Genomic DNA, 21,810 nt, shown 5'->3' with positions numbered 1-21,810 from the left:
TATTAGTCATTCTATATATTAAATATTATAATATTAGCCTAAGAAAGATGCTTTTTCACCGACATACATATATTTTTATTTAACCCAATCGGCTTAAATTTCCTTGCCAATATGTGAGGCATGAGTAGAAAATGATTTTTATTTACTTGATTATAATTATTTTTATTATTATTATATTGTAGGGGTGAGACATAGATTGGGTGGATAGAACATTATTATTTTTGAGGATAATAATATTCTTTATTAATCATATTTAATAGATGCAATATTGTACTGAACATACGATAATTTTTCAAATATTTATTAAAGTAAAGACATACTACTTAAAGTTATTCATAGAGACGATTTGACGTTATCAGTGAGGCAAAAATTATTCGCGATTTTTCGATAAAGAATCTTAAATCAAGCTGGTAAGGTTTAAAACGTCTCTAAAGCAGGTCAGTGCTTATTTTCTGAACCTGTAAAGTAAAATGTAAACGGTTGTTTTTTTAATTACGCCAAAACTGTATTTTGTAAATCCAAAAATGGGTTGAACACCGGCATTTATTAGAAAATATAAAGTAGATTGTTAAGGCGAGAGAAAATGGGAAATCTTCGAAAGATCTCGAATAGACCTTTTAATATAACTGACATAAAAATAAAACAAATGAAGATAACACACATTGAATGTGAGCAAAAATATAAAGTCACAAATTGGCGTTTAAAGTTCTGTAAGCAGGCAAAGATCATAAACTATTCTGCCTAGTTTTTGGGCATAGGTCTTGATGGTTTAAGTGAGTTTTGAAAAATCTACAAAAAACTTTTTACGGACTTGATTGAAATCTGAAAGTGATCTTTCAAAGATTGCCCATGCAAAAAGGAATGGCAGTTAGAGCGAAGATAGCAATATTTCGATTTACTTTAGGCTTTTGAATGTGATCAACATAACAAATTCTAAATTGACGGCGATAATGTACATGTACGCATACGTGTGTGCGTGTGGACAGTCGTGTGTGTCGGTGAGCGCTGCTATATTAATTTGCAGTAAGTTATTTTGTAAAAACTTATCGGTAGAATGCCATATTGTGATTAGTTTGTTAGCTACACGAAGTATTTTTCAAATAAAAATATCTATGTATACATGACGTGCCTTGTTTTATTGTTGCGTGGTTTCTGTTAATTATTAGGCTATGCGCACACGGGTGACTTGTTTTCTCTTTAAAAAAAGTGTAAAGGAGAAAGATATGTATACTGTCACGGTGACAAAAAGGTGCAAAAAGTCACTCGTTCGCGCATAGACTCATTTATTAAGCAGAACAAAACCTCTTTAAATATCAGAGTGTTGTAATTCGACTGCACTCGACCCCTAAAATACTGTATTGGTTTATACCCTATAGTAAAGGTAAAGAGTTCAAAATATAATGGCAAAATTCGTAATTTTGAGTTAATTCACTGCTATTATTTTGACACAAGTTACCTAGGCACTCGCTAAATATTGTGACTTCATTTAGACCGCAGTGACGTATATTTCGTACCTAGTGAATACACTAAATGACTATTTAATAATCATGAAAGTATGACTTATAGAAATATTTCAATGTCCTACTCATGATACCTCCATGACCTCACAAAAATGTGTTATTTACCTCAAAATTTCTGGAATAGGTGCTGATATAAATTAGGCATTTGTGATAATATCCATTTACGCACTAGGGTAAAATAATATCAATATTTACCCAATACTCAACAATTTATTGCATTTACTTAATAATTATGAACTTTCATAAATTCAAATTCATCCTTAATAATTAAAAGATAGTGGGATCAAGCTGGAAATCTGTATTTAGAAACCGGGCCTTATTCTCCACTGCTGTAACGCGTTCACGGGTGACTTTTGTTTCTCTTTATTTATTTTATTTTTATTTTATTGTTAGGAAAACAAACAGCATTCTATAACACACATAGAGTTACCAAAATATAAAGTGTAAAAAGAAGTCACGGTGACAAAAAGGTGCAAAAAGTCACCCGTGCGCACATAGCCGTAGCGCTCTATAAATATAACCCTCACTTTCTGTTTCAGGTAAGTCCATACATCTTGTCTAGATTATTCTAGGTAAGGAAGTAACCCTATTTACTTTTGATGTTTACTACAGGGTGGCCCAGAAGAAAGTTCACTTTTGAAAATTCAAGGAAACGTAAAACTCTACATTTTTATAGAACTTTAACTATTGCAATTAGGGTTTCTGCTCGAGCCTTCTCGAACTCGAGAAAACTCGAGAAATTTGGCTTCATTCGAGACGAGAAAAATATTACCGGAGCTCGAGAATTCTCGAGTTTCGATTTAGAAGCTTTAATACTCTTGAAAGCCTGTTTTCTTTGACAAAAGTAAGTTTTTAATTATTTAATAGGTTAACGTTGCTTTTAGACTGACCTAGTCTTCCTTTTTTAACTGATTTGATTTGCAATTAATGATCTCAATCGAAACTAAGTAATAATATTTACCTACGAGTATGCTTTACCTATTTTTATTTTGTATGTTTAACTCTGACTGATTTAAAGACCGAAAAATTTGTTAACTGTCTGTTAGGTTAGGTACTCGTGCCTCCTCGTAAAGTTTATTCAAGTCGTTATCCTAAAAAAATTTAAAAAAATATTTAAGTGTTTTTTTGTTTATAAAAAAACTATTTATCGTAATTTTGCTATTTGGACTTGTGTCCTTTGGAAAACAAATCATTCAATTATTGTAGCTCCAGATTTTTTATTGTTATTTATCCTTAAATTACACGCGACTTTATGACTTTTGTTCCTTTAGTTAATAACTAAATTATGATTATTAGTTAATATTAATGTTGAAAGAAGATTTCATTTTTTGTTTGTTTCCTTACCAAAATAAGTGGTAATAAATTCTAATATTGATTGTTATGCATTAAAGTAGGTATATTAGATTAAAAATCCCGTGTTTTTATTAAATTTCAATCGATTTCAACAGTTTTAATTAAAAGACTCGAGACCCGAGAAAACTCGAGACTTTCGCCTCGAGAATTCCCGAAACTCGAGAAAAAAAATAGGTCGAGAAATCAGAAACCCTAATTGCAATTTAAAGGAAATTTTATGCAATTTATTTTAATATTTACCTTTATTAAATTACATCGCCTAGGAGATTTCCTTGACGCTTACAACATTCGATCAACGTGTATCGAAATCTTGGAATGCGTTCGTTAGAATTACCTCGAAACCTATTTTCAACTTTTTTGCCGAATGCTCGGCTTCAGTTGCTGCATGGTTGTTGGATTATAAAAGTATACTCTATTCTTAATGTAACACCACAAAAAAGAATTTTCTGGAGTGAGATCAGGGCTTCCTGGAGGCCAGGAGATGTCACCCCTGCCTGAAATTATTTTTTTGTGGGAACATGTCTCTTACCATCTAAATGCTCTCATTTGAAGTGTGACACGTAGCCCCATCTTGATAAAACCAAGTGCTCCGGTCATAGCCTTGCGAATCTTGCAGCTTTGAAATCAAAAAGCTTTTCAGCCTACCAGTATAGCGCTCTCAAAAATTAATCATCCTTTCAATGCAACAAACCAATTAAGCAGGTGCAGTCCTGTTGTCCCCCCTGGTTGGCCCCCCTGGGGGAGCCAACAGGATTTCGAAATCCTGTTGTCCCCCCTGGCTAGGGGAGACAACAGGACTAGATTTTTAATCAATGATTTGAGGACTGTTGTCCCCCCTGGCAAACATGATTTAAAAGCCATATATTATTTGTATAAAATATTTTTTTTAAATACTGAAGTACCTGACTGAATGCCAAATTGCCAAACTGAATACCTAACCGTTTGTTAAATAATAATTACCATTTTGATAACGAAAAAAATAAGGTGTTGGTACCGATACTGACACCTACAAACTTAAAATTTGGCAGGTAGGTTCCTTATAGAGTGTAGACATCTGCCAAGAACGGATTTTATTTAACTATTTATTTAAGGATATGAAATAATATGAAGGATATAATAGAATTTTACGAAATTTTAAAACGGATTCCACGCATACGAAGTCGCGGGCGGCCGCTTGTTGAATCACTGAGCAAGTGTTGAATATTATGATTAATTTAATATACAGGGTGTTTGGCGCATCGTGTGCCAAAATGATTTGGCGGATAGAATGGGTCATTTCCTATACTTTCAGCCCCCATAACACGTTCCATGTCAGGCGGCTACTTTTATATTAATTTTTAGTAATTTCACCAAAATACCCAAATCGCATCATTTAATTTCAATTTAAAAAAAACTACTAGGCGTAGCCTCAAAGTAAATATTTTGTGAAGTTTTTACCTGCTTTGAACTTATTGTAAAGTAAAAAAAAGGTTCAAAATTCAAAATTTGAATATCAGTCCGAGTAGAGTCAATGCACTAATTTAAGGAATTTGTGAAGTTGTTGTTATTATTTAAACATGATTAGTATACCGTTTGAATGGGGATAGACTAGAGAAGTTTTGATAAAATCCGAAGATCGCTATCTCTTTTAATTTTTTTATTATAGCCATGTAAACTTAATTGTTCAGTCCATTTTTAACTTTTCGGAAAACTTCAAAGCTGAATTTAAAAAAAACTAGATGATATTTGCCGGTAAATTTAGATTTGATGCAACCCTACATCAATGCACGTCAAAACAAGATATTTACTTTGAGGCTACGCCTAGTAGTTTTTTTTAAATCGAAATTAAATGATGCGATTTGGGTATTTTGGTGAAATTACTAAAAAAATTCATATAAAAGTAGCCGCCTGGCATGGAACGTGTTATGGGGGCTGAAAATATAGAAAATGACCCATTCTATCCGCCAAATAATTTTGGCACACGATGCGCCAAACACCCTGTATATTATGCAGTTTTAGCGTCCTACCTACTAATATTATAAATGTCAAAGTTTGTGAGTATGGATGTTTGATACTCTTTCACGTATTTAAAAACTACTAAAAGGATTTTTAGTAAACTTTACAGAAGAGAATACTTTTTATACATGAGAATAGCATACCTTTAACTTAGCTTTTGCCCACGGCTTTGTCTGCGTAAAATTTTGTCTGTCACAGAAAAAAATATAAGAGCGCCTTCCTGTTTCAAAAACTGGCATAAAAAGTATCCCACGTCCTTTCCCGGTACTCAAAACTATCTCTTTACCAAATATCAAAATCGGTTCAATGGTTTAGGCGTGAATTCGTAACAGACAGACAGATAAAGTTTTTCGCATTTACTTAATATTATGTAGTAGGGATAATTCATAAAGATTTTCGGATACCGGTACTGCGCCGGTACCAACAACTTGTATTTTTTTCGTTAACAAAATGTTAATTATTATTTGACATTCGTTTAGGTATTTAGTTTGGCAATAAGTATGACATTCAGTCAGGTACTCCATTTTCAGTTCATCTTAAAAGTTATAAAAATATATGGCTTCTAAATACTCAATGTTTGCCAGGGGGGACAACAGTCCTCAAATCATTGATTGAAAATCCAGTCCTGTTGTCTCCCCTAGCCAGGGGGGACAACAGGATTTCGAAATCCTGTTGGCTCCCCCAGGGGGGCCAAGCAGGGGGGACAACAGGACTGCACCATTAAGCAGGGGTGAAATCTCACTGCCTCTAAGAAGCGCTAATCTCATTCCAGCAGACTTCTTTTTGTGGGGTTACCTTATGAGCAGAGTATACACTAATAATCCAAAAACTCTGCAGCATTCATCCATCCTGAATCCATTTTGAGGTAACTCTAACGAAAGTTTTCCAAAATTTTTATGTATGTTGACCGAATGTTGTAAATGTCAAGGGAATCACATGTACGATAAAATTTATAAAAGAAAGTAAATTTTAAAATAAATTGCACTAAATTTCCTTTAAATTGCAATAGTTAAAGTTCTACAAAAATTTACAGTTTTCGTTTCATTGAATTTTCAAAAGTGAACTTTCTTCTGGGCCACCCTGTATCTCTGATCTATAGGTAGGTAGGTATTATTTATGTTTGTTTTGCTGTAACGACACGGAAAATATCCCTATTTTTGGCGATTTTACAACAAATCGTCGTCGTCATTTCAGCCAAATGACGTCCACTGCAGAACAAAGGCCTCCCCCGAGGTTTTCCATAATGAACGGTCCTGCGCTGCCCGCATCCAGGCTCTTCCCGCGACCTTTACCAGATCGTCGCTCCACCTAGTAGGAGGCCTGCCCACGTTACGTCTTCCAGCCCGTGGTCGCCACTCGAGAACTTTCCTGCCCCAACGGCCATCGTCTCTATGAGCTATGTGCCCCGCCCACTGCAACTTGATTTTAGCAATTCTGCGAGCTATGTCGGTTACTTTGGTTCTCCTGCGGATCTCCTCATTTACAACAAATAATTACTGGCAAATACTCAATAGCTCACGTGATAGGTATTAACTCAACCTTTACTTTCCTGTCCGCCGTAAGTATAGTAACTTTTGTATACGACAGTTTTCCTGGATACTACACTCAGCCAAGATGAATAATGGTTGGGTTTTTATTGACCGAAAGCCGAAGCCGAAAAAAGATATTTAAGCTATGCAAATTCGTGAGATAGGTCCCCAAACCAACTTAAAAAAAATATACCGTCTGGTCCTTACCACCCTGTATAAAGCACAATGTAGGTTGTTTTTTGTTTTAACGTAAATTTTTCTTTTATGCATTTTTTTGCTAGGTAGGTATTAAATTTTAGGCTTTATTGATTCGTGTCATATTTAAAGCAATGTTCTTCTTTGTGGGTTTTCATATAATATATTATTTACATAAAGAAGCTGAAGAGGTTAGTCAAGAAAAGTATAATTAAATTGATAGTCTTCAGTCGCTCATGACTTCATGATCAGGCCGAAGGTGGTTTCACCCGGAATCCTCAACCACAGAGGAACTGGCTATCTTACCTCTAAATGCCGAAACAAAACAATGCTGTTAACATTTACCTTCAAGTGGTGCGTCTAAATTTAACTGATCATATAAAGTACAATTGTATTGTATTTATGACTTCTCAATATAGCAGTTGATCATCATTTCAGCCATAGGACTGCTGAACATAGGCCTCCCCCAATTATTTCTTCTAGGCGAGGTTTTTACTTTCGTTCGTTTCAGCCAAATGACGTCCACTGCTGGACAAAGGCCTTCACCAAGGTTTTCCACAATGAACGGTATAACTTTATACATGAAGCTAATCACAAGGGCTTATGAGTAAACAATAATTTAGCCGTGCAAAGCCGAGGTGGTCACTCGTAGCACGGCTCGTAGTTAAAATGTAAACAAATGCGCGCAATTTTATAAACTAAACCTTGCCTTCACTTGTCTTATTGTTTTTGTAAATCTATTGAGATGAGAGACAAGGCCAACAGAAATTCTGTTGCTGAAGTATTCTTCGAAGATTACAATAGTCAGCAATTAAGAAAATTAGAATACAGGTGTGAGAAAATTCCTCAGACCAAACAAGAATGCTTATCCGAGCCCTTATCGAATAAACTGCTTGTTAAAACGGCATGCTCTGCGGCGTTTATAGGTCAATGCGGGTGCTTGAACCCCGTACTTTTTGCGCTTTTCTTTTACACAGAACGGGTTTGATTATGTAAGTGCCCTACTTTGAGGTTATGACTACCCTGCACCACGTGGGTATATCGATTTTTGCTATTTCTCAATCCCATTGTCGAAATGACCGTTAACTTTTGTCCAATGCTGGTTCATTCATGCATTGTGAATGTGGCGAAAAAAATCTGCGATCTTGGTGCTCGGTGGTGTGTGGTGTTGTTTCGTTCAATGCGTGCTGGCCGGCAAGACGTCCAATCGCAGCGCGCACCGGTGACACACCTCCGTACAGTTTTAAAATTGGAACGGCTGCGCGCGCCGGCTCCGTATCGAGCGGACGTCAGCCCAGTTGTCAGTTGTCAGCGGGTGCCGGCGAGTGCGTGTTGTGTTTGTGAACGCGGAGCTCCGACGATGGCTCTGCTGCGACGTCTGGCTGTGAACGCGCCGCGGAGCGCCCGCGTACTGTCCTCCGCGCCCCCAACGAGAGACGAGCTCGATCTCAACTTCAACAGCCCCAAGGATGCGTTCAAAAGCAAGAAAACGAGCGAGCTGGTCCGCGCCTACCTCGTGTACCAGATATGCTCCGTCAACTGGATCGTCGAGAACAACGCCATGGTGAGTTGATCGATCTCAGCTGATGCGTTATGTAACAACAATGGTTAATGTTTACAGTCTGAAATAACTCGCCGTGCGTCCTTGTGCGATCGCTTGGTGATTAATGACTGCCTAATTTCGGCGTGATTTTACCGAGTCAGCGATGCGTTTACACTGCGCGTCTAACAATGTTACCTAACTGAAATTTTCCTCTTCGTTTTAGTGCAAAAAACATAATGAGTTATCTTGGTAATGGATTGAAGATTGAGGCAGGTACCAGGCTGTCATGTAATCGAGGAGATCGAAGGCAATCGGTGCTTGAATGGCGATGGATTTTTGATAGGCTTCCCTACGCATGCGCGGGGGAGGGTAGCCCCAGACTGAGAGCAGACACCTGTGCTGAACCGGCTTCGAGTTTTTGGCATGGCCGGGTTTACGTAACCTGTCGAAGGATGGACAAATTACAGCTTGTTTCTATGAGGAAAAGAAACCTATATATATACCTACTTGTAAAATGCGTGCCAAAACTTGCCTGTTCTAAAAAGGAATTGCCTTACGCCTTTGCATAAAAGCTAACGTACACTTTAGTAATAAAAAAAACATACCAACCGAATTGAGAACCTCTTTGTTGAAGTCGGTTAATTAATATTTTATGCTTGCTTACAAGCTAAAGTAAAGACAGTAATAAAAGTTGGAACTAAGAAAATTCAGGCAAAACTTTTTTATTGTTTTATCAGGAACTTACTTTTTTTTCCGCGAACCTTATGATCTGTGGTCTTATTAGGCCATCCAATAGGATTTCGGGATTTTCGGGTCTTGTGTTCGATTTTCAGTTTGCACTTGCTTCTGAAATTTCGGAAAGTTAGTTAAGTAGGATGACTTATTTTGGCGTAGGTAGGTTACCTAACTAAAATTGCATAACTGCATAGCTTAAAGGGGAAAGATACTGTAACCTTTGTGGTTGTTTTATCTTTCCTTTAGCAATAACTACAATGACTGTTAACTGTCAAGTTTATCAGTGAACATCGGCATGCTTCATTGATTTTCTAAAGAAAAGGACATATTCATTTCCTCTACATATTGATCACGATTCTTTATTTGCATCACTGAAAATTATTTCCTGGATACAAAGTTTCATACGTTCATTACAATAGTCACGTTTCAATTGTCTTACAGTTGACTGTAAGCACAATTGGATAGACTTATTATTAGGCACTTATTTTCAAATAGGCCTTTCAAATCAAATCAAAAATCAAATAATTTATTGTGCATAAATTTGGGTACATTACATTTGCAGTAGTTATTGCAATAATAAAGTTAGATCGCCAAATCCTACCATTATAGGTGTATACACATTTCTCTTAAAATAAAATTAAAAAACTATTCCTTATGCTCCATAAAATCTTTCAAACTATAGAAACAATGTTTCAATAACCACAATTTAGTGAGCCTCTTAAACGAACTTAAATTCCTTAACTTGAATTCCTTTTTCATGGAATAATGAATACCTTACGTAATATTATTCTTAGGATGAGTTGCACCAACTTACTTTAACCGTAACTAAGTTTAACGGTAGCTTTTTGTATTTGAGTTTGATTTGACAGATTCTTAGATTAGTATTTATTATAGTTCATTATTTGTGTAGGTACTTGATCGTAATTTATTATTTATTCTTTAATTTTATTAATCGGTACATAAAGCGAACTTTAAAGCTCCCATAGCTTCTCTGCCAGTTGACCTATGACGTAAACGTAGTGTAGGGTGCTTGCACAGACTACTTTATGATGATAAAAAAGTTAAGGGACGAAAAAGCGAGAAATACTGCATTCATGATGCTTGGTTAAGTCCAGCACTGGACTGCCAAACTGTCATAAACTGAATTAATAATTTTAATAATGATGATTATGATGAAATTGTAATGGCTGAAAAGGTACCTACTCATTTCGTTAATTATTCGATAAAAAATCGTGTAGAAATGAGTACAAACTTCTCTTTGTCACCATCACTTTTAAAGAAGAGAAATAGTGGAATGTTTGCCTGATACTTACCTAGTTCTTTATGCACCATAATGTCTACTAACAGACACTGGCATTGAGTTCGTCATGCTCTCTAAAGACATATTTCTATGGTTTAGGTATTCATAAGCGACAAATGAGTTGTGGAACCGATCAGCGTTACCTATTGTAATTTTTCTGACGTAGGTAGGTGTCTTGACGTATGATTTTACGGTGACCATCCATTATTTTTAGTTATTTACCCACTTATGTACTACCTAATAGCAATATAATAGTGCCTAACTCTAAGGGCTGATTTTTCAATCGTCAGATATCTTTTAACTGAAGAATAAACTTGTCATTTGACATATTTCCCATACGGAATCTGTCAATGTGCCAAACTTATTCTTCAGTTAAAAGTTATCCGACGATTGAAAAATCAGCCCTTAATCGGGTATATGAATTTTTATGTGACAAAAAGTCGTATAATGTCACTGTGTGAATAATTTCGTCAACGGTTTGCTAATCATTATAAAGCATTTTTTAAGGCTGAGTTGCAACAACTTACTTTAACCGTAATTATAACAATAACCGGCGTTTTTTGTATGGAGTTTGACAGGTTTTTGACGTTCGTAAGATGGTGCAACTCAGCCTTAGCATTCTTTAGCGATGCAATCCATGAAGTTTATTTGATTTCTTTGATGAGGAAAACAAGTTTTCCTTAAAAATTACACGAATAATTTTGAAATGCGATACGATTTTCGTAATTTTCCGAATTTTCAGATTAATTTTAAAATGCTAAATGCTTTTTTTGTTTATTTGATTATCAACGATGGCTGGGAGGCAACGGATTGAAGTTCTTTATTTGCGTAGGATAATAGCAATCACATTGAAAATGTAATGGATTCTCGTTTGTTTAACAAATAAATTCATGCGTATCCATGGAAAAGTTTATGCAAAAGTCGTGTACACTAATTTTCGACCTTTACTTCGTGAAAAACATTTATTTGTATTACATTGTCGTGTGGTAGGTGCTAAACATGTCTAGACCGTATTGGTACGTCTACTTTAAATCCGGTTTTAAGCAGTTCTTCAAACTAGTCGCATGGTAACTATAGTAGTTTGTGCTAACTAAAAGGCAAATCTCAGCCCACGTGGCTTAATGGTGTAATTTGACACGGCGGCACTACTACATTGTGACATTGTTCTGTTCAAGTCATTACTGACGTCATTATGTCACATGAATGACTGACGTGTATGTAACAGCACCATTACCTACATTTCGAAGCAAAATAGCAACTGTAACAACTGTAAGATGCTAGTTTTTTTTCAACCGACTTCAAAAAAGGAGGAGGTTCTCAATTCGACCCGTATGTTTTTTTTCTATGTTTGTTACGCGATAACTCCGCCAATTATGAACCGATTTGAACAAATCTTTTTTCGGCGTATAGGTAATACCTCAAGGGTGGTCCCATTTAAATTTAATAATAGAAAAAACAACCCCCAAGGGTGGAAAATTGGGGATGAACTTTTTTATACGCAATATCTCCGCCGATTATAAATCAATTTGAACGATTATTTTTTTGTTGAATAGGTATTATCAAAAGGGTGGTTTCATGCGAATTTGAAGAAAATATTTCACCCCCAAGGGTGGAAAATTGGGGATGAACTTTTTTATACGCAATATTTTTAATTTTTAGTTTTTTTTTGTGTTCACGCATTTGAAGTCGGTTTTATTTTTTTTGAAAGTTAATTATAGCATTATCAGAAGGTTTCATTCATAGGTAACTGGATTTATTTCCTGAAAATTATTTTTCAGGCAGGTTTTCTTAGATGTGGACATGAATAACTTGGGAAACACGGAGTCATGGTCATGGTCATGGTCACCTTCGACTGTTACTATCTTTCTCAAAGAATTTTAAAAGCCAGCCAAGACATCATATCTGAAGATTATTTTCCCTTTCGTTCTATTCATCGACTCGTCTTGTTGCCAAGTGCTCTTTTTCTGACCGTAATAACAAAAAGTATGTCAGTAGTCGCACATATGCCACTCTCGTGTCACGTCAAAACAGACTTTTTGTATGTATCTTTATGTGTTTTATTTGCAAATCTAGTTTTGCCGAACAAAAAACCATTAATCTCACGTGTCTCAAATCTCAATCCGTCAGACTCGTTTCGGAAATTCATCAGCAATACATTCTCGACTTTGTTGCTCACAAATACATTCTACTTCTCCTTGCGTTATTATTTTGGCGTGATGGATGCTCCCCTGCAATTTTCGATGCTGCGTAAACAACGATTGTATTTGCACTTTATCGTTGTGTAATAAAGTTTAATTTCGAGTGATTGCAGTTTTCTGAAGGATTGTTAAAATTCCTTCTGTTGCGGAACCAGTTTCGCTTGTGTGGAGTTCATTGGCAGGAATGGAAGGCCATAAGTGTTATGTCAATGATCATGATCATGTTGCAGACTTCTTGCACCACTATAGTATTACCGTGACTATACTTACAGTGTACAGGCTGCAGCCTGCAGAAACTGTAGACAAAGTATTAACATAAGTGATAGTTTTACTTCAGAATTTCGAAGCTATTTCGAAATAGCATCTGTCACGATAGTTTTATGAGAGAGAGTTTTATGAAAGTACCGATTCTTCATAAAAATTAAAATCGGGCCTAACTATCGGCCAATTAAAAATCGGTGATCTGCGCAAAGGCTAAAATATGTTCCTTATGGTTGTTGTGATTGCTATCACAAACTCTTAATCGATTGCAAGCGAGCGAGAGAAGCGGATATCCCGTCAGGTTCGCGAAGGTTGTAGTTAGCAAACTGACTGAAAACTAATTACGATTTCAAAGCTAGAATTCTATTCTATTTTTCAGGAAACTGTACCACGAATTTTGTTTGATAGCTTCAAATGCCTACCTACCCCATTGAAACTGAAAGCTAAATATAGGCGTGATTTGAATGAACAAATAAGGAAAGAAAATTCAGAAAAAAATACTACGCAGTATTACCTACCTACGGATGATGAATAATAATGAATAATGTCTAAGTTGTCGTGCGTGAGCATCTTACAATCAAGCCTATTAACCTAATTATCTATCTATCATCAGTTCATTACAAAAAGTGAGATTGAATCATAATGCCAGGCCTCATAATGTTATGCTAGGTAAACCAAAAGGCAGTGCAAAAAGCTGCAGCCCTATTTAAGTTAAACGTAGCTAGTTCAATATGAGGTTTTCTGGTCAGGGTCTGATGACTCTGAGCTTGGGGACACCAGGGTACGACACCGTTGCTTCTATAGCTTAGCTACTTTCGATACTTTACGCCAGTGTTTTTCAACCTGTGGGTTGGGGGGTCGCCAAGCCTCTATAGGGTCGCCAAGCCTCTATAGGGGGGTCGCGAGAGGTCGTAAAAACGACCTCAGTTAAAAAATAGTAAAGTTACTAAAATAGATTTATTCGAAATCTAATTATGTAAGTAAATGCATAAATGTTGTATGGATTTTAATATTCGATTCCTGCAACATATTATTTGTAACATTATAAAATGCATGAAAAAAAAGCGAGCGGTCGGGGGGTCGCAAAATATTTTTTCATACTAGGGCGCGCGTCATGAAAAAGGTTGAAAAACACTGCTTTACGCTATACTGAAAGGCTCCGGAAAAAGGAACAGATAGTAAGTTTCAGCATGGGACAAGAACGGCACTACTGAAAATGACAGCTATCCTGGGACTATTCAACCTTCACTTGGTTAGGTTTCAATGGAAGTCAAGCTGTAGATCAAGGCTGCTCAACCTTTTGATGAGTCGGGCCAAACGGTGGATTCAGTCATAGAAAAAACAAATTTCAGTTACTCTCGGGACAAGCGCAATAAAAACTCAATTATTAAGATCAAACCATACTTGCGCGGACCACTTAAAATTCTTTTGCGGGCCAAACTGTGGCCCTTAAGCACAGCCTTGCTGTAGATCCTGGCTATACAGTAGTTGCAGTGGTGAGAAAGTGTGGTGGGATAAATAACGTACTGAAAATGACTACACATGAAACCAAGCAATGTGGAACAGCTGGTGATAATAGCTGGTGCTATTTTTGCAACAAAAATGTAAGTCTGCACTACATTAGTCGCATTGTGTAGCGTTTTGTCGCATCGAGTCGTTACAGTAAGTAGGTAATTTGTTGTTGAATGGATTATGAATGGATTTTATTGCATATGCTTGTAACAACAATGAAGTTTCCCATGACATTGTAATATGTATTATTCCTAGAATTTCCTCGCAAAACTTAGCCTTGAGGCCCAGAGCCTCGTAATACGGTGTTATGACCTGCCCACAATGCTCTAATATCAATCAAATAGCTGTTGTCCCCTCGGCCTTGATAAGCGACACGACACGACCGAAATGGCGTTACGTCACTCCGTAGCATCTCGTTTAATACAGTGAAATTAGGGTTGTCTTCTTATAGTTTTGGAGCGAGATCAAACGCGAAGCTCAAGATCGAACGCGATGGAGGACTGTTTGTGGACGCCCTCTGTCCCATCTAGGGGATATTGGATATTAGGTCAAGTCTTATAGTTTTGTTTATTCTTAAGCTCATTTCTGTGTGAGTGAGAACTAAGATGTAGCATCCTTGCTCAATAAATACTAATTTAATCTAGTGTTAGAGTAGGCGCACACCGTTGATTTTTCGTCGGCCGATAGTTTAGTCGGGCAGTTGATCAGTATGGGCATGTAGGAGTGCGCACACTACGCCGATTCGATTTGGCCGATTCTTCATACAAATTAAAATCGGGCGCAACTATCGGCCAACTAAAAATCAACGGTGTGCGCCTACTCTTAAAGGCTCTTGGTCAGAACCAGAATCTCCTTGAGGGGAGCGGCTGCGGGACCATCAAAAAGTCTGTCGGGAGAGTTCTTTTTCCCTGCATTTCGCACGATTAGACGTGATTTGTGAAAGAGCGGAGACTAATCCTTACTTATCCCCGACTGAACAAGGGGAGATATCTTACTAGGGATCTCTTAGGAGTTTTTTTAGAGGAATATCCCATCAGTGATTTAAGTCCGTTTATTATTTCAACAGAAGCTTACATAGGTGATTTATAACTGAATTGTATGACTGTGGTGTGATAAATAATAATGATTGACAGGAAAATCCCGTAATCCGGTCGTTTTTGTAAGACGTGCATGTTGATTAAGGTGGCACTAATGTGAATGCAATATAGATTTGGCTTTTAAGTTTACCTAATGTTTTATTTTTGTTTATTCATAATTTTATGATGCCACGTAACTAAGTAGCACTTCTTTGCAATGAAGAGATAGTATAATGTGAAAGTTAATTTGTTTGTTACATAATGTAGATACCTGTAAGTACCTATACCTAACATAATGCGCTTACGGGACTATTCCCACCTCTCGTTCCCACCGCTGCGCCTCCTGTGTTGCCAGGATCTACTTACAGCTTGACCACTAATAACCCAACCAGTGAAGGTCAAGTTTGTCCCGGGGAAAGTTAAACTGTCCAATGTCCATGGACCCGCAACGAAATCAATCAGAAGAACATAGGAGGAGTTCGAAGTTAGGTTAAACTGCTCCAGTGCAAACCTAATGCTCTTGCGCATGTTATAACAAACATTTCAGATTCTAGTTTTGACTGTTTCATTCATGAATTAGGATCTTTTTGGGTGCACCTAAGAGCTGCCCACGCGCAGGCCGCGTGTCTCTATTCAAAATAAATAAAAAACGAATTCGCACACTCGGATCACGCGGCGATCACGTCCTATGACAGTGGCCTGCCTAATTCACGGAGCAAAGTTAGTTTGCATATTGTTAGAATTTGTTGAATATTTTATTTAGCTAATATTCTAAACACAACGGTATGTAGGATAATAAAGGAACATAGTATCTTTACCTTCCTACTTTTTCTTTATTTTTTCTTAGAAACTTGAAATCTGCAACAATTTGTTGAGCCTAATATTGTTGTTGTTTATAGAATACAACAATAATGACAAAAGATTACTTTTAAGTCACAGCCTAGCTAACTTTTGTAAGCGTCAATGAGAGATGCATTTTTGTAGTAACTACTGAACAGATTTTGAAGTGAATGATATTGAAACACGCAAGTATGAACGCTGCCACTGTCCTGCCTTTGATCAAATCGAAGATATCCTTCTAATTGTCTCACCTACTTGTAACTTTGTAATTTAAACAAGGTTTATTTGAAAAATCTCCTTGGAGTGTCCTTCAGACCAGGTAAGACCGTGTTGCTATACGGATAGCTTTTAGTTTCATCTAAAACTTGTTTGTTTATGTCTCTCCAGAGTTTAGTCGGTCTGTAGTCGGCGAGTAAGTATTCTTAAATTACCTGTGTATAGTTTATTATTATGTTAGTTTTTTTTCACACTGAGAAAACTCTTTACCTGCATCTTACAGATGCCAAAGACAAGCCAAGATCATCCCAAAAGTGAAAGCAGCTTCTCCCGGAATCCTTAAAACCACAGAAGAACTGATCTTCATCCCTCCGAAATAAAGTCTTGTTTGAAATTGCCAACTAAGCGGTCGGAGCCACAGAAAAACTAATAAATTGTAAATACTGAATTTTAACTTGATAAAACTGAGCGGTTTAACAAAATTATCTTTAAATCGCGCTTCAAGAACAAGCTGCTAAATGATCACTTTTTAGTCACACGCTAAGAGCCAAGTCTATTCAAGTCAGTTAGCTATACATATAATATTGTAGACAAACACGCTAACGCTTTCGATTTCGCTTTTAATTCTAGAGATAAACTTGTCTTTCGTGACACAGATCTACACATCGTAGCATCTTAAAGTTTTGAGAAAAGATAAAAATGTACATTTACATTTTTATAAGGAAAAGAAGTTCCAAATAGATTACAGGATCACTTAACACCAGGTGCGATTGCGGTCAAATACCTGCCTTGTCTTGCATAAAAAAAAATCATAGCAAATGATAAGAGGCGGATAAAAGGATTTTTCTAATCCCTTTTCGTATATATTTACCTACGATTTCGGAAGGATTATACCGAAGCATTTTTCAATTCCCAAAAATGTAAGAATTTGCATCAGTATTTTCAAAAAATTTTATACCCCTTCTGAACTTGGGTCTTTTCCTTCCTTCCTGAATTTATTTTTAGATCATCTCTATTTACCTAACTGACACGAATTCATCGAAAAAAGAAGGAAATGTTTCCAAGAAGACGCTTATTAGAATCACGCGGGCCATTAGTCGCGGCCTTGTAGTAAAATGTTTGAAATACTCGCGGACGCAAATAGACCTATGTGCGGTGTGCCGATGCCGTGACGTTTCCAAACAGAAAACAATATTGCATTATCGCATCTGTCAATTGTTCTCGGGCGCGCGTATTTGGTATTGTTGTGGGAATGTGTGGACTGTTGTACAGAATGCAGTAGTAGTTAGTAGTAAGCTGTCAGTAAGACATGTTCGCAAACGTTATAAGATCAAATATTGCATTTTGCACTTACATCATCATCATTATCAGCATTAAGTCTAGGCGCAGACCACCGACTTTTAGTTGGCCGATAGTTGGGCCCGATTCTAATTTTTATGAAAAATCGGCCGATACCAAATCGGCGTAATGTGTGCACGTTCATTCATCTCCATACTGAACAGTCCGACTCAACTATCGGCCAACTAAAAGTCGGTGGTCTGCGCCTAGTCTTATGGAGAACAAATCTCTTTATTTTACCACAGTCTATCATTGCACTTTACATGAAGTTACGTGTATGATATTGAATTATTTGCACTTACGTTTACGTCATCATCAGGTCATTTCTCTACAGCAGGAGACGACCCTCTAATTTACCAGAGACAAATGGAGGACTGTCCATATACATTTTTGTTGCGGATCCAAATTCCAATGGCGGTTAACTTTCTGTTGTACAAACCTAGACAGAGTTGCACCATCTTACTTGAACTTTAACAAACGTCAAATATCTGGATAGCTCCATACAAAAAGCACCGGTTATCGTTATAAAGCCCGGTCCGTGAGCACGTAGAATTTTGTCCAATGACCCCAAGCTACCCATCCTTATCGCTCGCGCGTAATTATGTTGCTATCGCGCTCGCACACTCACTGCGGGTGCCAGTCGCACAGTCGCGACAGCAATATAATTACAGACTATAGTTACCGTTAAAGTTAGGTGGTGCAACTCAGCCTTAGCATTTTCTTATTGGATTTTTATTGGCAGTTACGATCCTGGCCTCAACTGTTTAACACTGCTAGCTAAATAAATAATACATAGGTGCTTGTAATAAGTCTTTTTGATTACCTTCTGAGTTAGTTTGGCACATGTTCTCGTTATTTAATATTCACGATTTTATGAGTATGTAAATAATTTGGATGGCGGTTGGCAATGTGCAATGTAGTAATTAAAAAATAAATAACGTTTTCACAGCACCTAGGCACTGCATTTGTTAATCGATTTGAGTTAATTATACACGTTCTTGGAAGACGAAGCGTGGGCAGGCCTCCTAATAAGTGGACCGACGATCTGGGAAAGGTCGCGAGAAGAGCCTGGATGCGGGCAGCGCAGGACCGTTCATTGTGGAAAACCTTAGGGGAGGCCTTTGTCCAGCAGTGGACGTCATTTGGCTTAAACGACGACGATACACGTTCTACCATTTGAGATTATTGTGGGTCAAGTCAGATCTGTCTGGTCAAATTATAATGAACTGCTACATGCATAGAATATATACAAGAAACAAAAATAAACTTGCCGTTCCAAATTTCAGATTGCATAAGATTGGTAATTCATTTATGGGAAAATGTATTAAATTCTTTAATAAATTACCACAAACTGTTGTAGAACTACCCATTCATAAATTCAAAGCACATATTAAAAGTACCTTAATGAAAAAGGGCTACTATAAAGTCGATGATTATTTAAAAGATAAAAATGTTTGGGATACGTTACTGCCTAGCTCGCATAAATATTTATAACTTTGTACATTTTAAAGCATGTAAACCTTTGAAAAAGAGGCTGACAATAGTGACTGAGTTTCTTGCGCTGCTTCTTCTCAGCACTGGCCCATTTATTGTCCTGAAGCAGTGGTAGGGTTAATACTGGGACGTGTAAAAGTGCTTTTTTAAAGCCTATTTACAGAAATAAATGAGTTTTAATGAGTTTTAATAGGCATCCGTCTGACAGGGGCGATAGGGCTCAATCGGACGAGTTAATTAACGTGCCCCCAAACATGGTAAAGCATAGGTGCTGTCAACAATATAATAGACTAGCGGCCGCCCGCGACTTCGTACGCGTTAATCCCGTTTTACCCCCTTAGGGGTGGAGTTTCGTAAAATCCTTTCTTAGCCGACGCCTACGTCATAACATCTACGTGCATGCCAAATTTTAGCCCGATCCGTCCAGTGGTTTGGGCTGTGCGTTGATAGATCACTATGTCAGTCAGTCAGTCACCTTTGAGTTAAGTATATTTATTTTACCTATATTTTTGTTGCAAAACAGCATTCAACCAATAAAACATGCTACATGAATGTCGTAAAGTTTGGTGTTATTTACCTACGCCATTTCTAAGTAAATCTTGTTTGTTGTTGCAGTTGATGAGGAGGCTGCGGCAGGTCGTGGGCAACAGACTCTTCGAGGCCATCATGAAGGCCACCTTCTACGGCCAGTTCGTCGCCGGCGAGGACCAGAACAAAATCAAGCCTACCATCGAGAGGTATGACGCAAAATGATAGTTTTTTGCGGCAATGAAAGAACACTATTTTTACAAAGATTACTTACTCAATCCACTGCTGGAAAAAGACCTCCCCAAGGATTTCCACAACAACCGGCCCTGCGCTGCCCGCATCCAGGCACTTCCCGCGACCTTCACCAGATCGTCTGTCCACCGAGTGAGGGGCATGCCCACACGTCTTCCGTCATTACTAACTTAATTCTCAAAAATACCCTCTAACACCGTAGTTAAGCTGAAATAGATGCTTGTGATGGGAGTGGATTCACCACAATATTCCAATGGTCGAAGGGGATCGGACCCTCGAATCGGTCCGACGTCGAATCGTTTGGGCCTTTTTACACAAACGTTTCAAGAAGCTTTCTTTCTGAAATCAAACCCGTTTTATTCCCCGTCTATCTACTGTTACTGCTTCTAAAGCTCTTAAATTATCTCAACCAAAGTTGTGATTAACTCAATCGATGTCAATTTCTTATGTATTTCTCCATTCCAGGCTGCGCTCTTTTGGAGTCAAATCGATCCTCGATTACTCCGTGGAAGAGGACCTGTCTCAAGAAGAGGCAGAGAAGAGAGAAGTCAGGTAGATATACACTAGTTATTCTATGAATATACCTATTTGTCAAAACGTTTAAACTTTCAGCAAGGGTTTAGTAGAATGGAGTGGATCACCCAGCTTGTGCCAAGTCTGCGTACTTTATAAAAGCTGAAAGTTTATATTTTAATCGCATAAGCACTGGATTATTTCCAAAACAGTTTTTACTAAAGTGTTCTGTCACAGTTGGAAAGTTGACGTCATTTAATTGACAAAGTATACTTTTTATGAGCCGGTAAAACGCGATTTTCCTGTGTATTTTGTACTTACCTACGGCAATTGGTCATCACCATTGCTGTAGGCACATGACATGCCTATATCATCACTTTTACCTAAGCCAATTCTTTGGTGAAGTAGGTAATTCAATGAAGTAATTCTTTCATCGCCCGCCTAGCTTAGCCGCCTAATTTACTAATGCTGAAATTAAATACTAGGTACAGTTAGGTACTACGGCAAATTTAAAATTTCATAGCAATTTGTATCACCAAGTCTTTGTATGTGCTTGTAATAGGGGCTTTGTCAAGAAAAGATTTAATTAATTCAGTTTAATTGTATGTGTAAGCCTCGGTTTCCATCAAAGCGGAGAGGAAAGAAGACGAAAGAATAAACAATTTCGTCTTCGTTTTGGAAAACTCATTGGTTTTTCAAAACACATCTGGACCTGGAAACTGGGTCTTACACCCGTATTCACAAACGATGCTTGTTTAAATGAATCAGCAAATCGACACAGCGTTGAATAGAGCTCTGTGATTGGTTCGTGTGTCACCCTGTGCGTCCACGCGCACTGTGAGACCTCATAGTATGTTTGTGAATACGGCCGTTAGTCCTTTGCGGAATCCGCGTGCGTGTAGCCCGTGTAATATGAAAAACATTGAAATACGAAATAATGAAATGCGGGCAGCTCGTATGTGGACCAGATCCGCACGCGTGCCATAATCCGCATCACATGAAAAGGCACTTACTGCACAATACTGCACATACCTTTATACTGTGGTTGATGCTTCAGTGTCTTGGTAAATAGTGATTTTACATTGTAATGTCAGCTTCGACCTTCTCCTTTGAAAAGTGATTTCTTTGCAACTAAGTCTAATGTATGCAAATGTTTTATAATTGTGGTATTAGTGTGTGTTACTGAAAATCCTTGTACGATTTTTAAAGAGGCTGAGAGGAATTTTACTAACTATAAAGACGCATAAGTCTACGTACTTAGTCATATTGAAGGAAAATTCTTTGGATTTCGGGATATTAGAATGACTAAAAGTGATATTTCAGTATTTTCAGGTATAACTATACAAAATAAACCATCATTTTAGTCCAGAAATCCATACCTTTTACTCCATCTGTTATGGAATAATCGCTAA

The 21,810-nt window shown here is 37.3% G+C and overlaps 1 protein-coding gene across 1 annotated transcript in view; it reads left to right on the top strand.

Annotated features, from left to right (window-relative positions):
* Positions 1 to 7,844: 7,844 nt before the first annotated feature.
* The window catches only part of LOC135082527 (proline dehydrogenase 1, mitochondrial), a 38,420-nt gene continuing 24,454 nt past the window's right edge, over positions 7,845 to 21,810 (top strand). The window contains exons 1-3 of the mRNA XM_063977328.1: positions 7,845 to 8,156; positions 19,721 to 19,842; positions 20,351 to 20,437. Of these exons, the coding sequence (XP_063833398.1) occupies positions 7,953 to 8,156; positions 19,721 to 19,842; positions 20,351 to 20,437 (413 nt within the window). The 5' untranslated portion in view covers positions 7,845 to 7,952. The remainder of the gene's footprint in view (positions 8,157 to 19,720; positions 19,843 to 20,350; positions 20,438 to 21,810) is intronic.

The sequence above is a fragment of the Ostrinia nubilalis genome, chromosome 21 (assembly GCF_963855985.1).
Source record: "Ostrinia nubilalis chromosome 21, ilOstNubi1.1, whole genome shotgun sequence".
Classification (NCBI taxonomy): Eukaryota; Metazoa; Arthropoda; class Insecta; order Lepidoptera; family Crambidae; genus Ostrinia; species Ostrinia nubilalis.
Note: the sequence above shows the minus strand (reverse complement) of the source record. Positions and strands in the feature narration are given on the sequence as shown.